At 38.1% G+C, this 13,842-nt stretch overlaps 1 protein-coding gene across 2 annotated transcripts; it reads right to left on the reverse strand.

Moving 5' to 3' along the window:
* Window positions 1–1,965: 1,965 nt before the first annotated feature.
* On the reverse strand, window positions 1,966–7,393 carry LOC125245319 (gastrula zinc finger protein XlCGF57.1-like). 2 transcript variants are annotated; one of them, XM_048155845.1, is made up of 3 exons: window positions 6,464–7,393; window positions 5,944–6,047; window positions 1,966–3,522 (listed from the first exon to the last, which is right to left on the reverse strand). In XM_048155845.1, exon 3 carries the CDS (start codon window positions 3,515–3,517, stop codon window positions 2,090–2,092), a length of 1,428 nt encoding a protein of 475 aa, XP_048011802.1. In that variant the 5' UTR covers window positions 3,518–3,522; window positions 5,944–6,047; window positions 6,464–7,393; the 3' UTR covers window positions 1,966–2,089. The 2 variants fall into 2 exon arrangements, with proteins under 2 accessions (XP_048011802.1, XP_048011801.1); XM_048155844.1 differs by lacking the exon at window positions 5,944–6,047.
* Between the last annotated feature and the right edge of the window lie 6,449 nt (window positions 7,394–13,842).

The following is a 13,842-nucleotide window of genomic DNA, read 5'->3' on the forward strand; positions in this document are numbered from 1 at the left end:
ATCAAGGATGTCTCTGTACATTGCTGCGTTCATCTATCCCTTGATCCTGACTAGTCTCCCAGTTCTTGCAGCTGAAAAACATCCCCACAGCATGATGCTGCCACCACCATGCTTCACTGTAGGGATGGTATTGGCAAGGTGATGAGTGGTGCCTGGTTTCTTTCTAGAGATGACGTTGCTATTCAGGCCAAAGAGTTTCATCAGACCAGAGAATTTGGTTTCTCATGGTCTGAGTGTCCTTCAGATGCCTTTTACTGAGGGGTGGTTTCAGTCTGGCCACTCTAACATACAGGCCTGATTGGTGGAGTGCTGCAGAGATGGTTGTTCTTCTGGAAGGTACCTGCTGGAGCCCTGTCAGAGTGACCATCAGGTTCTTGGTCATCTAGGCCCTTCTCCCCTGATCGCTGTTTGGCCGGGGTGGCCCACTCTAGGAAGAGTCCTGGTGGTTCCAAACTTCTTCCCTTTACAGATGATGGAGGCCACTGTGCTCATAGGGGCATTCAATGCTGCAAAAAATGTTTCTGTAGCCTTCCCCTGTCACAGTTCCCTTCTGTCCCTGACTCCATATCCCATGATCCTCCTTGTTTCCACACCTGCACCCACTTCCTCGTCATCTCCCCATCATCACTGATTACCTGCACCTGGACTTGTTCTTCAGCACTCCCTATGTAAGGACTCAAGGTGCGTTCACCGGCCTCGTAATTCCTGTAGTTCGTTCACCGGCCTCGTAATTCCTGTAGTTACAAGATTCTAGCTTGTAAAAAGCGTTCACGTCCTCGTAGAGCTCGTAATTACAGCTTGTAAGCTGGGAGTTTTCTGAAAGCTACCACGTGGCCGCTGTACCACCTGACCGCTGTAGATTGATTTATTAGGCGTTGATAGTGGTGACATGGAAACGCATAATTCCCAGTCCAAGGACCAAAAGGATGTGAACAGCTCCGAATATAACGTCACGTGTTGTCATTTCAAGATTCCGGTAAATACGAGGTGACGTGAATGCAGCTTTACTTCCCTGCACTCCCTGTCCGTTCTTCTTGTTGTTGTTATTAAGTTTGTTTATGGTGTTGCATTGTTGTTTTGCTGCTCATTTAAAAAAAAAACGTCTCTTGTGGAAGTTCTGCCTCATCCCTGCTGCACTACACCATTTGTAACATCCCCAGATCTGTGCCTTGATACAATCCCGTCTCGGAGGTCTACAGACAATTCTTTGGACTTCATGGCTTGGTTTGTGCTCTGAAATGCACTGTTAACTGTGGAACCTTACATAGACAGGTGTGTGCCTTTCCAAATCATGTCCAATCAAATGAATTTACCACAGGTGGACTCCAATCAAGTTGTAGAAACATCAAGGATGATCAGTGGAAACAGAGAAAACCTGAGATTAATTTTGTCATTATCCATATTGGAATAAGGCTGTAACATAAATAGTGAGTGAATACTTTCCGGATGCACTGTAGTTCTCCTAGTTGTAACAAAATCCCTCAATCAAACTTAACATGTGCTCTAACACACCATACATTAAAGGACAGTAACGACACTAACAAAACAAAAACTAGGTAAAGCTTGACTATGAGATTCTATGTCGCACACAGGGGAGTGCTATCTTGCCTATGACTGAATGATTAGACTCCTCCCGAACCACTATTTAAAACTTCATTAAGTGCTTTTTCCACCCATTTTTGAACTATCAACAATAAGCATATAGTGCATTTATGAATTGACTCGTCTACCTGTGTGTAAAAAAAAAAAAAAAAAAGATGCCATAATCCCGACCCCCCTCAACAAAACAGTGAATGACAGTAATTACTCATCCATAGCTTAATGTTTTCTTTTTATATGTAGTTCTTCCATAGGACAAAACTTTTAGTTTTTTATTTTTACCTGGAGGTTGAGTCGATAAGGAATTACCCATTTATGTTTACCTGTGTATGCATTCACTGAAATGAATCAAATAATGCACTGCAATGTTAATTTTTTCATTCAGTTTGTCTTTATTTCCGTAAACAAGTAGTAACAAGTGTAGTAACGGTGAAAACAAAACAAAACAACAACCGAACTTTGAGCAGAAAATCGATCCCGAGTCCCATGTTCATCTGCGGCGTGAACGCAGCCGGTATTTCACACAAATACGTATTTTCTGGTGCCATTTTAAATTGTAGAGCCATTTGAAACTCTTTCCACATGATGAACATGAATACGGTCTGAAATCTGTGTGACTTCTCAGGTGTATCTTTAAGTGTAATGGCGAAGGAAATTTTTTCTTACACTGATCACATTTCAATTTCTTTCCTCCAGAGGGAATTTGCAAATGTCGTTTCATGTCTCTCTTACGTGCGAAACTTTTCGCACGCTTAACACATCCCAAAGGCCTTTTTCCATTGCGAAATCTCAAGTGAGTTTTAAGCTTTCCTTCATTTATGAAATACTTTCCACAGTGTTGGCACATGAAAGACTTCTTTCCAGAGTGAGTTTTTAAATGATCATTAAAACGATTAATGCCTCTGATTCTTTTTCCGCACTGATGACATTTAAAACAGTTCTCTCTTGTGTGCATCCTCATCACGTGCCTATTAAGGTTCATTTGACCTCTGAAACTTTTTGTACACTGACCACATATGAACGGCTTCTCTCCAGTGTGAACTCTCATGTGGGTCTCAAGCTCCACTTTATTTATGAAACTCTTTCCACACTGATTACATAAGAACGGCTTTTTTCCAGTGTGAGCGTTCATGTGATACCTAAGGATAAGCTCCTGTGAGAAGCTCTTCCCGAAGAGTTTGCAAGTAAAAGGTTTCTCTCCAGTGTGAATCCTCATGTGCTTGTTAAGATTTCCCTTATCACTGAAACTCTTTCCACATTGTTGGCAGGTGAAAGGCTTTTCTCCAGTGTGAATTCTCATGTGGGCTTTAAGGTTTCCTTTTTGAGTGAAACCCTTTCCACACTGTTGGCAGGTGAAAGAGTTATGTGCATTGTGAATTCTCATGTGGGTTTTAAGGTTTCCTGTTCGAGCGAAAGTCTTTCCACACTGTTTGCAGGTGAGAGAGTCTGCGTGAATTCTCATGTGGGTTCGAAGGTTTTCCTTTTCACTGAAATACTTTCCACACTGTTGGCAGGTAAGAGAGCTCTCTCCAGTGTGAATTCTCATGTGGATTTTAATTTTTCCTTTTTGAGCAAAACTTTTTCCACATTGTTGACAGGTGTAAGGCTTCTCTCCAGTGTGAATCCTCATGTGAACATTAAGGGTTCCTTTTTGATGGAAACTCTTTCCACACTGGTTGCAGGTGTGAGGCTTCTCTCCAGTGTGAAGTCTCATGTGGACTTTAAGGTTTCCACTCGAATCAAAACTCCTTCCACATTGTTGACAGGTGAATATCTTTTTATTTCCTGTCTTTTTAGCTCTTTTTTGAGAGATCTTTTCAAACTGTGCAGACTTTTTTCCAGTCATGAAATCATGTTTTTCATCATGATCTTTCTCTTCCATTTCATTTAGCTCTTGACCCTCCTCTTTCAGCACCATCAGGTCTAAAGTGAAAAAGACAAATACAAGTTGACAACAGTTTAATGCTACAAAGCAAAAGGCATCAAAACCAAAAACATGTATGCTATATCTTATCCAGGATTTTTCCTGAGTTAAAAATGGTCTTCGATGGTGGTGTACAAACATGGTCATCACACACACAGTACAAATTACCCAACCTATGTGAACTGTGAGCCCAGTTCTGACAATAATCCCAAAATAAATGCAAAGAAACAGTGTATATGTAATTTCTCCATGAAATAAAAAAATATTCATTGTCTGCACAGATCATAAAACAATGTGCTTAGAACCATTTTATATTTAAAAATCTGTAAATTTATATTTAAAAAGTCACTGAGTGACTGATTTGAAATGATAAAGTAACATGTTACATAGAAAATTGCAGGGCTATTATTTTTTATTATTAATTCACAGATCATTTGACATACAGTTAAACAAACAAAAAGAAAGCATACATACAAAAAGCAAGTAAAGGTCGATGCCATTATAAATCACTGAAGCTGTCAATTACTACAAGATGTACACAAATCTGCACTTTTGAAAACTCCCGTTATAATCAATGAAGCTGTCTACGTTATAATGAAAGGATCCGTGAGTGGGCAGAACTCGTGCTCAACAATCTCAGCGGTGTCGAGGGGATTAACTTAAATATCTGATTGACAATAGCATTCACACCCTCAACAGATATGTCTGCATAAACTGCATTTTTTTTTTTTTAAATTGAGTTTCCGCCAAAATCACTATTGTGTCTGGTTGGTATTGAAAAGTCATTGATTAATTTTGCGCAAAATGTGATATCCGTTGTGTTATTCTGTCATGTTCTATCCCTTCCTTTCCAAAACGTGAAATACGCCAGCCTCCTTTCTCTGAAGAACGCGATATATCCACTCAACTAATCACAGCACACCATTCCATTGTTTACAAGCTGTTTTATTGACAACTTTCAGAGGTTGAAACACTGATTGAGCTATTACATGAGACATGATACAGATTTCGGTAAGTTGCACTGTATATTTTAACATGCCTTCAGATGTTTATTTCACGCTGTAACTGGTATTAAAACAGGACAGTATGTTCACATGCTGCTCCATGCTGCCGCTTCTCTTTAACTGAGGCACCAAAGCGATCTGTCACATCACATTATACAGCACCAAAACGCCAATAAAAAAAAAAATCTATTTTTTTACCCATCCCTATATTATTGTAAAACTGTGGTAAAACATTGATGTTTGGGTTTTAAATCATTAAGTAAACAACAAAATGCCAATAAACGGCCACTTATGTTCGCTTTACAATCTCGCTAGTTTCCAGTGATTTCTGTCTGAATAAATTTCTGATATAACTTCCATTTGTTGGTGAAATGCTGGGTTTGTGAGAGGTGAGAGGTGTGTTACGGGCAGGGTTTAGTGAAGCGCTGCGGAGCTTCTAGCCTGGCGGTGAAAATTCAAAATGATTTTTGTGTTCGGTCATTGAGTATCGAGTCATTCATTCAACCGATGGGGTTGGGGGGGTATGGGGGAGAGGGGAGAGAACAACCAATGAAGCACAGACATAGAACACACTCATTATACAGAATGACGAATATTAATATATGAGCACGGAGAAAATGACAACAAACTCCCAAGCACAAGGGAGAAATGCGAAAGAATATTTAATAGGGCTAATAATAATACTTTGATTAAATTAACGAGCACTGCAGTCTCAAAATCAGTCTTTTGTCTATTAGAATAATCGTGTCGTCACGTTCAGATAGACTACACCACTGTATCCATGTACAGTTTGCAAAAATAATTAATTTGAAGAAGACTTGATGAAATAGGAATGAAGGATCCACGTGGCTAGTGTTGTTAAACACACTGCGGAGCTCCGCACTGAAACCGATTATAGGCTATGCTCACTCCGCGTGTACATCATAACAATCGTACTTTTCATGTGTTCGTATTCAAACTCCAGTTCTGATCGCATCATGGGCAAAATACAAACAACACTCATGTGCTGCTGTGCTGAGGGAAACATACATACGGCTCGCGTGTTTGAACGCAGCTAGAGCAGGCAGAGGTGAATGAGCCGCACTTTTGTGACATTTGAATTCTCTGCTGTAACGTGATCTCGTGCAAACATATTTTCCATTTGTGCTGGTAGATTACAGCAAAACAATCCATATGCACCCAAACTTCTGCTCTGGTTGCGTCGCAGGAAAGCTCAGTGCTACAACACAATGTGTTATGAACACAAACGATATGTCTCTGAATGAAAGAGACCGAGGCGAGAGAAGTGATACTTCCTCATGTATAATACCACAATTAATCTTATGCATACTACAGCGCAGTGATTGGATTGAATGAGCTTTAAGTCATGAATAAATGTAGAAACTGTTGACATCAGCATGTTCGACCAGCCCATACTTGGAGCCAACCAGCACTCCAGATCCTGCCGGTAGTACACGATGACGTCAGATTTTGTGACGTTGCTCCGACTTTGCTTTTCAAACCGGAAGATAGATATCGCTCTGAAAATGCAAAAATAACTAATTTTAACTTTTAAATAAAATTAATGAATACCTTTAGTGTTTTCAATGATGTGCAGCCTATACATATCTGTTCACAGCTCAGGTTTCATGACCCTTTAAAAAAATTACTTTTAAATGTATAATAATTTTTAGATTTTTAATCCGAATTATCGAATAATCTAAATAATTGTCAAAAATCTGTGAAGTGCCTAAAGATTCACCTAGTGTCACATTCAGAAAAAAAAGATGCATCAAGATCAATAATCATTTTATCATCACAGGATTTGATTACAATTCAGAAGGCTGAGGTGCCAAGAGATTCTTACCCCAACTGCCCAAGAGGTGACATACTATTACTCATTTTAAAAAATCATTCCTGTATTTTATACGAGTTCATCTTTGAAAATGAAACCAACCTGTTTGTTTCTCAATATCTTCTTGTTTCAAACTGAATACTTCTTCAATCTTCATTTCTTCACTCTCCTGTTTAATAAACGCCATCTTGTTTGTCACGTAGATCTCAGTCACTTCACCAGGAGTTTTTCTGTGTGTTTGTCCTGTTTAAGATGAGAATAATTAACAGAAAGAAAAAATAAACCCAAACTAAATCTCTGGGTCTGTCTTAATCAGCTCGTAGTTCAGTGCACTGGTAAGGGAGTCAGTGAGAGTTAAGGTAGGCAATTTTTTTTTTTAAACACTTTTTGTTTTTCTGGTTGAAACTCTCTTCACATCCTGATAGCAATCAGTTATAAAAGTGGTCTAAATATTAAAACATGTACATCAATGTTCTGTTGGACCAAAATAAATGTTCATCTAATCAATGCATTCGGTCCGAATGCAATGATAGGATGTCCTACCTGCCTGTCAACATATGTATTTTCATACATCTGCTCACCCTGTTCACACATCCCTAAATGTAACACCATCTCTCATGATGAATTGCAGAATCTGCTGTGTGAGTTCATGAATTTTAAAGGTATATTGTGGCTTTGGAAAGGCTCTGAAGAGAGGTAAGGATCTAAAGGTGCTTTTTCTCTGCGTGGTATGGCCTTGGCTCGGGTTGCTTTTCCACTGCAGTTAGTACCGCTTTAAAGTGGGTAGGATTATAGACAGATCATTATAGTTGCACAGCCTCTACTACCATGACATCATCGTAAACGCTACCACCAAGAGGAACGTCCGCCCCTCATCTACTGACCATGGATATAGCAATTTCTTTTTTCGAGTTGCGTGCGACGGTCGTTTAACACTCTGAGGTCTGAGGTATCACCGGCGATACCACCGCGTTTTTTTTTCTTACCAGTGTGAAAGAGACTCAAAATACTCCGTCAATGTTGCACATACAATTAAGAGTTATACACCATTTTAATCTGTGGAATATCTTCTTTTATTTGTGTACACAGAGTAAAAACAAAATGTTGTGCTTTTTGTAAAATAAAGAAAACATGATGCGTGATCTCTCGTCTCCCTCTGAACGAAGTCCAATCTGATAGTTCTCAGAAAATGAACTGTAACTTAGTGAATACTAATCACAAAAAAATTTGACTTATGCCTAAAAAAACGTTGAAATGTCAGGTTTTAAATCATGTAAGTCAAATCGAAAACAAATATTCTCTGTTTATGTAATCTGTATGAAAAGAGAGCCATGTCAGAAGTCCGTGATTCAGCTCATTATCCACTAATGCGGCCATGCCCACGGAGCCAGCGCTATTCAGACGCAAATTCAGTCAATACATGCATACATCGTCTCAATCGTGTATTTATTATCTTGAAAAGTGTTTTGAATAGCCATAGTTAGCGATCTCTGGCCTCTGTTAGTTCGGTTAGTTCCTGGATTGCCTATTCTTCTTTAGCAGGCATTTGTGGACTAAAGGAGCACAGAGCGCCCTCCGGCTGCAAGTATGAATTGAAAACACAGTATCCAGCGCTCATAGTAATGACAATAAATCCTGAATAAATATTACTCCTCTGTATAGAAAATTGACAAACATATGAGAATCCATCAATATTTCTCCAAATGTGCATGCTTTTAAGCTAAAAACCTATATGAAATGCCATAGAGGTAACATAATTGTTCAGACACTTTGCATCACAGAAATACATTATATTTTAAAGAATATAACAGAATACCATTATTTTAAATTATAATAATATAAATATAAATAATATTTCACAGTATTGCTGTTTTGCTAGCTTGCTATTGCTAGCCACTCTGAAATTCCCTACCCTACCTTTAATGGCCTTAAATTACCAGATTAGCCAAAAAACACACAAAAATAAAAATAGAACACAAATTGTACAGATTATTATACAGTATTTCATATTTAGGCATTTATGATTAATATTTGATATTTATTGATTTGCAGATAATATTTAATACATTCCACTCATGAAAATATTTGCTATTAGTTTGTAAAAGTTGTCATTAAACCTATATGCGATTAATCAGATATATACAAAATAAAAATACTACAAATGATATCTGCACAAAGTGATGCGAATATACAAGTAAACTTGAACTAAGTTACGTGTTATTCAGAACGTGTGACTCGTGTTGTGGACGCGCTCTTCCTGGATCAATGTGCTGAAACATATAAATAACTCACAATGTTTTATTAAAATATTGTTCTCTTTATGATGTTATGTAAAATGACAGTCCCAATCAGTCATTATTAGTTGTGCATTGCTGTTTGAGCTGCACTGAGGGTGATGATCACCACCACGCTTTACTACAGCGTAAATTCTAAACCAAATGCATCCTAAGAGATTAATCAGATATAGATAGGCCTACACAAAACAAACAATATTACAACTTACAGTTGCACAAAACAAAAGGCTGTGAATGAACACGCATAGAGCATGAAAGCAATGTGAATGTTACTATTGTTTAATTTGTACAGTCTTAACATATTTAAATAATATTTTATGGGATATAACCTTGTCTAAGTCAAAAGCTCTTAATGTGATATGTTGTTTGTATTCTTTTCTTGCATTTCTTTAATAAATAATGTGATCAGGCTCTTTAGTATTACGCATACACATACAGAAGGCTTGTGTGCTCCACTTTAAAATCATCAAATATGCGCCTGAATAACATGAAACCAATTTTTCTTTGTTTTATCATTTTACCAATTAATGATTGTAAACTGTGGATGATGTGTTTAGATCAGGGTGCAAAACTTAATATTATAAATTGAAGCTATGGCCCTCTAGTAACTATCTATATTTCATACAATTTATACTGTGTTTTTTACCATATTACATGAATGTTCTGCCACTGTACCTCTAAAAGTTTTACTGGATCCATTAAGGATTATCTTGTAACTATCTTTGTATTTGTTTGTTTTGGAATATATATTACTTGTATTTTTTTGTTGTTATAAAAATATAGAAAACAGACTGACTGCCAGTGTCTCAGTTTTTAATTTGTATTTGCTGATTTTCTCCCGTTTTTCCTCAATGATGGTCAATTAAAGCATTATTTAGCTTTTTTGGTGTTTTTAAAAGTGCACGAGCTGTTTTTGTGACAGAAAAAGCCACTTCCACAACGAAAACCCTTATAATTTAATGTACATGAAATGTTCATATCACTTTAGGGACGTTTCTACAGTTATTAAGCAAGTAAATATGAGCATCTTGTCTGTACTTTTGTGTTAGTGCGCTTTACTCACAAAAATAGCGCTAATAAATGTTAGATGCAGCCTTACAATGTACACAGATTAACAATCCATCAATTTTACCACGCGTCCAAAAGCAATAACATTGTCTGAACAGTTTGTATCAATTTAAACACTTTAAATGCTCAGAAACACTAACCTTTCTTATGCCAAATCACAACAGACGCAGGAGCGCGGCACAGCCTGATGACGTGTTCCTCTCTTCTTCTTTGGCTGAATCCCAAATGGCACTTTCGGTCTTGTGGACACGCCTGCGCGTGTCCGTGGGTTTCATTGGTCAACTATATTCACAGTTCTGATTTGCCACACCGCTCCACATGAAAAAATACTATAGTAATTTAAATTAAATATTACAGTGTTTTTAAACTGCACTATAGTAAATTGTAGTATACTGTATTTTAGTATTTACAACACTTTGTTAGTGAATGCTACAGCACACTGTAGTATTAACTATAGTGAACTGATATAAATACTGTAGTATACTTTAGTTTTTACTATAGTAAACTAGTATACTTAAGTATAATATACCCTATAGTTGTAGAAAACTTAGGGTAGGCTATGCATTGAGTTTATATTAATATAGTTGTTATATTACCACTGCAAATTTAAAGTTACCACAACAAATTACTTCAAGTATTTACTATAAATTACTATAGGCTAGTATTTTTCATGTGGCAAACTAATTGTAATACAATACCCAATATACAAAAGGGATAGCCTACACAAGTGTGTAAACGAAGTGAAACGTTGCGCAATTTACAACTTAAAAAAATATGAAGTGAACAAAAAGTGCATAAAACTACATACATATAGGCTATAAACCCCCACAAACAGGAGGATCTTAACACTGAGAAAACTACTGCAAACTGAGCAGGGCAAAATCTGCAAACACAATAAAAGGTTTTTATCTTGAACTTATTCTTCATTCTTTAGTATAGCCCTACAAACAATATGTCCTCATTACCCTCCAGTCATCAAAGTACCCATAGATTGATTTGAAAGCAGACCTTTCTTTGCAATAATGTAATGATTACAGAGCTGATTAACCACACAGTGCTATGGTATCTTTTGTTAAACAGATAAAATGCAAAAATGCCATGATACACAAAAACAATATTACATACAATTCACAATGATATCAAGAAATTTAAAAGGATGCATGAAATGTTTTTGTCTGTGCAGTTCTTACCCATACAGCAACATAATGTGGCCCAGATCCGGCCCACATCTGATACATGTTGATTAGACACGGACCAGATGTGGGCCAGATCTGGGCCGACTTTATGTTGCTGTCAGGGTAGTGTATACAAGTTTATGAATACGATTTTTAATATAACTTCATAACCTACAGTCCTAACCTAGAATTCATAAATAATACTTTGTTGGCAATAAAGGGTTAGTTCACCCAAAAATGAAAATTGTCAATAATTACTCACCTTCATGTCGTTCTACACCCGTAAGATCTTTGTTCATCTACGAAACACAAAGTAGGATATTTTTGATGAAATCCAAGTGGTATATGACTCGTCCATAGACAGCAATATAACCACCACTATCAAGGTCCAGAAAGGTACTAAAGACATTGTTAAAACCGTCGACGTGACTGCAGTGGTTCAACCTTAATGTTATGAAGTGACGAGAATACTTTTTTGTGTGCAAAAACAAAACAAAAATAACTTTATTCAACAAAATCTTCCCTTCTGTGTCATTCTCATAATTGTTTATGCCCAGCGCTTTCAGGTTCTACGTCAGAACGCCGACTGATTATTGGCGTGAACACGTCACGTGAACAGCACAACGTATGCGTATGATGCCGACGAAGAAGCCGGCCAATAATGAGTTGCCGTAGACTGCTAGACTAGCTTTAAAGAATGAACTTTGAAGGACACAAGGACACAGAACACATCTTTGTGAGAACTGAGATGCAATGATCTTTTTACAAAATTCACCCAATGCACAATAAATAACATTTTACTTCACAGATGTTATAACCTATTGAAACATTTAAATACCTTATTTATATTATTTTTTACATTTTTATTTTACTGCATGTATTCACGAAAATGAACATGCATATTTAATGTTACTAGTGCTTTGTCAATGTTAAGATTCTTTTTAATATGCCAGTAAAACATACTGCAGGCTTTCTCCAAGTCTCTATCACTTTATTTCTGTAAATCAAAACGGCAAATGTTTACTTTTTACATAGGGGTACTTTCCTTTGTACTTGTTATCTTATTGGAATTCAACTTTTGATGGTTGATGATGACAGGATGAAAACACAAGGCTGCAAGATGACTTAAAAACACATAATGAGAAAAGAATATTCAATTTTATAACGACTTATATTTAAAAATCATAATTTACCTGATAAATATCTAATGCTTTAATATTACCTTCTGTAGCAAGGAATCTTGATCGGTGGAATGCCTCCCAATGGCCAAGTGCAACGTCTGTCACACCTGCTTCATAGTGCATCTCAAGTCAGGTGACAAAAAGGTTGAATAGTTGAGGGAGGTTGAATGCTTTTGTCCTTTGATGTCTTTCAAGACACGCATTGCAGCTTCAACATAGTTATTTGTTTGGTTGCCACATGTTGGTAAGTCCCTCCTATAGCTGAGAGCCCAACTCTCACATCAACTGTAAAGACTCTGTAGGTAGGTCAGGAACTTCTACCTACTTTCTACCTATCTACTGTTTTCTCTACCTGGTGGTCAAAGGGTTGTCCAGGGCTTGCTGGTAGAGTAATTCAACTGTACTCATCTCCCTGGCATAAAGCATGTCTTTTACTATGCTGAACAGTGTCTGTCTGTCCTTCATCTCAAATTTGTGTTCTTTGTTCCACAACCACCTCCACACAGCTTGCAGAAGATGAAATGTGCAGAGCAGCTGTGTGGCTTCAGGAAAGACCTGGGCTATAGCTCCCTTTTCAGTCATCTGTAAGAAACACATACGGGCCTGCCTCACCTCACCCTCCAAAAGCATCTTTTTTCAATAAGAACTTAAACAGCTCCAATCCCTCACTAATTGTCCTCTCATCTTCTGACTGGGTTATTACTATCCCATGATGAAGACCACCTGCACATGTGTGTGTAAGAAGGAGAAACATCCCGCAGTTCTCCCGGTCCATGTTACCAGAAGAATCCATAAAACACATTTCTCCACTATTGGAAAGACTGTGTGTTTGTTTCATCAACGGAGAACAAATGGCCACAAGTGGTGTTCCTGCTGAAAATATTCCAAGCTTTGCACAGCTGTCATCACATGCTGCATTGTGGGATTCTACCTGCCTTTCCAAAGCTGCTAGCATTCCCTCCCCACTCTGCTCTACAAACTCCTGCTTATTTACCATCTGATGCAGTCTGCAAATGAAATCAAGAATCTAATGTGCCTTTTACACAGACTACTGTACTGTAGACTACTGTTAAGACATTTTAAACAAATTTTCCTACACTAATTTAGTGTAAAGATGAATGAACTGATTTGACATTACCTTATAAAGCACACATTGTCCCTTACTTGGTTTTGTCACTGCCAATCTCCAACTCACTCCTGATGACTCACTAAGCTTTTTCACCCATTCCTTCACAAATTTCTGTCAGTGCCATCTTGAGCGACACATCACTTCTCTTTTTTTTCGGTATAGAGTTGGATTTGGTTGAAAACAGACAGCACACCTCACAGAGGAATGTGCTCAGTTGGTGTTGAACTGCTTGAAAACATTCAAAGGCAGGCCCAGGGAAATTCTTTCAGAGGCTCCTGGGGTATACGGCAGCTGCAGCGGCAGTAACCACACTCGGTTTGCTTCATATGAGACCGCTTCACTCTGGAATGCCGTCAAGCCTTCAGCCCGTGGTTGGACCACTTGTTTCTTCAGGCAGGAGTGCCCCTAGAGCAGGTGTCCCGGCATGCTGTGGTGTTCACAGATGCCTCTGCCACAGGCTGGGGTGCCACCTACAACAGGTATGCATTGTCAGGGGTGTGGACACTTCAAATGCCTAGAATTGCTGGCAGTACGTCTTGCCCTGAGCTGCCTAAAAGGGCTGTTACAGGGCAAGCATGTGCTGGTCTGTACGGACAACACTGCGACCGTTGCCTACGAGGCGTGCTTACGCCTT

This window comes from Megalobrama amblycephala, linkage group LG14 (assembly GCF_018812025.1).
Source record: "Megalobrama amblycephala isolate DHTTF-2021 linkage group LG14, ASM1881202v1, whole genome shotgun sequence".
NCBI lineage: Eukaryota > Metazoa > Chordata > Actinopteri > Cypriniformes > Xenocyprididae > Megalobrama > Megalobrama amblycephala.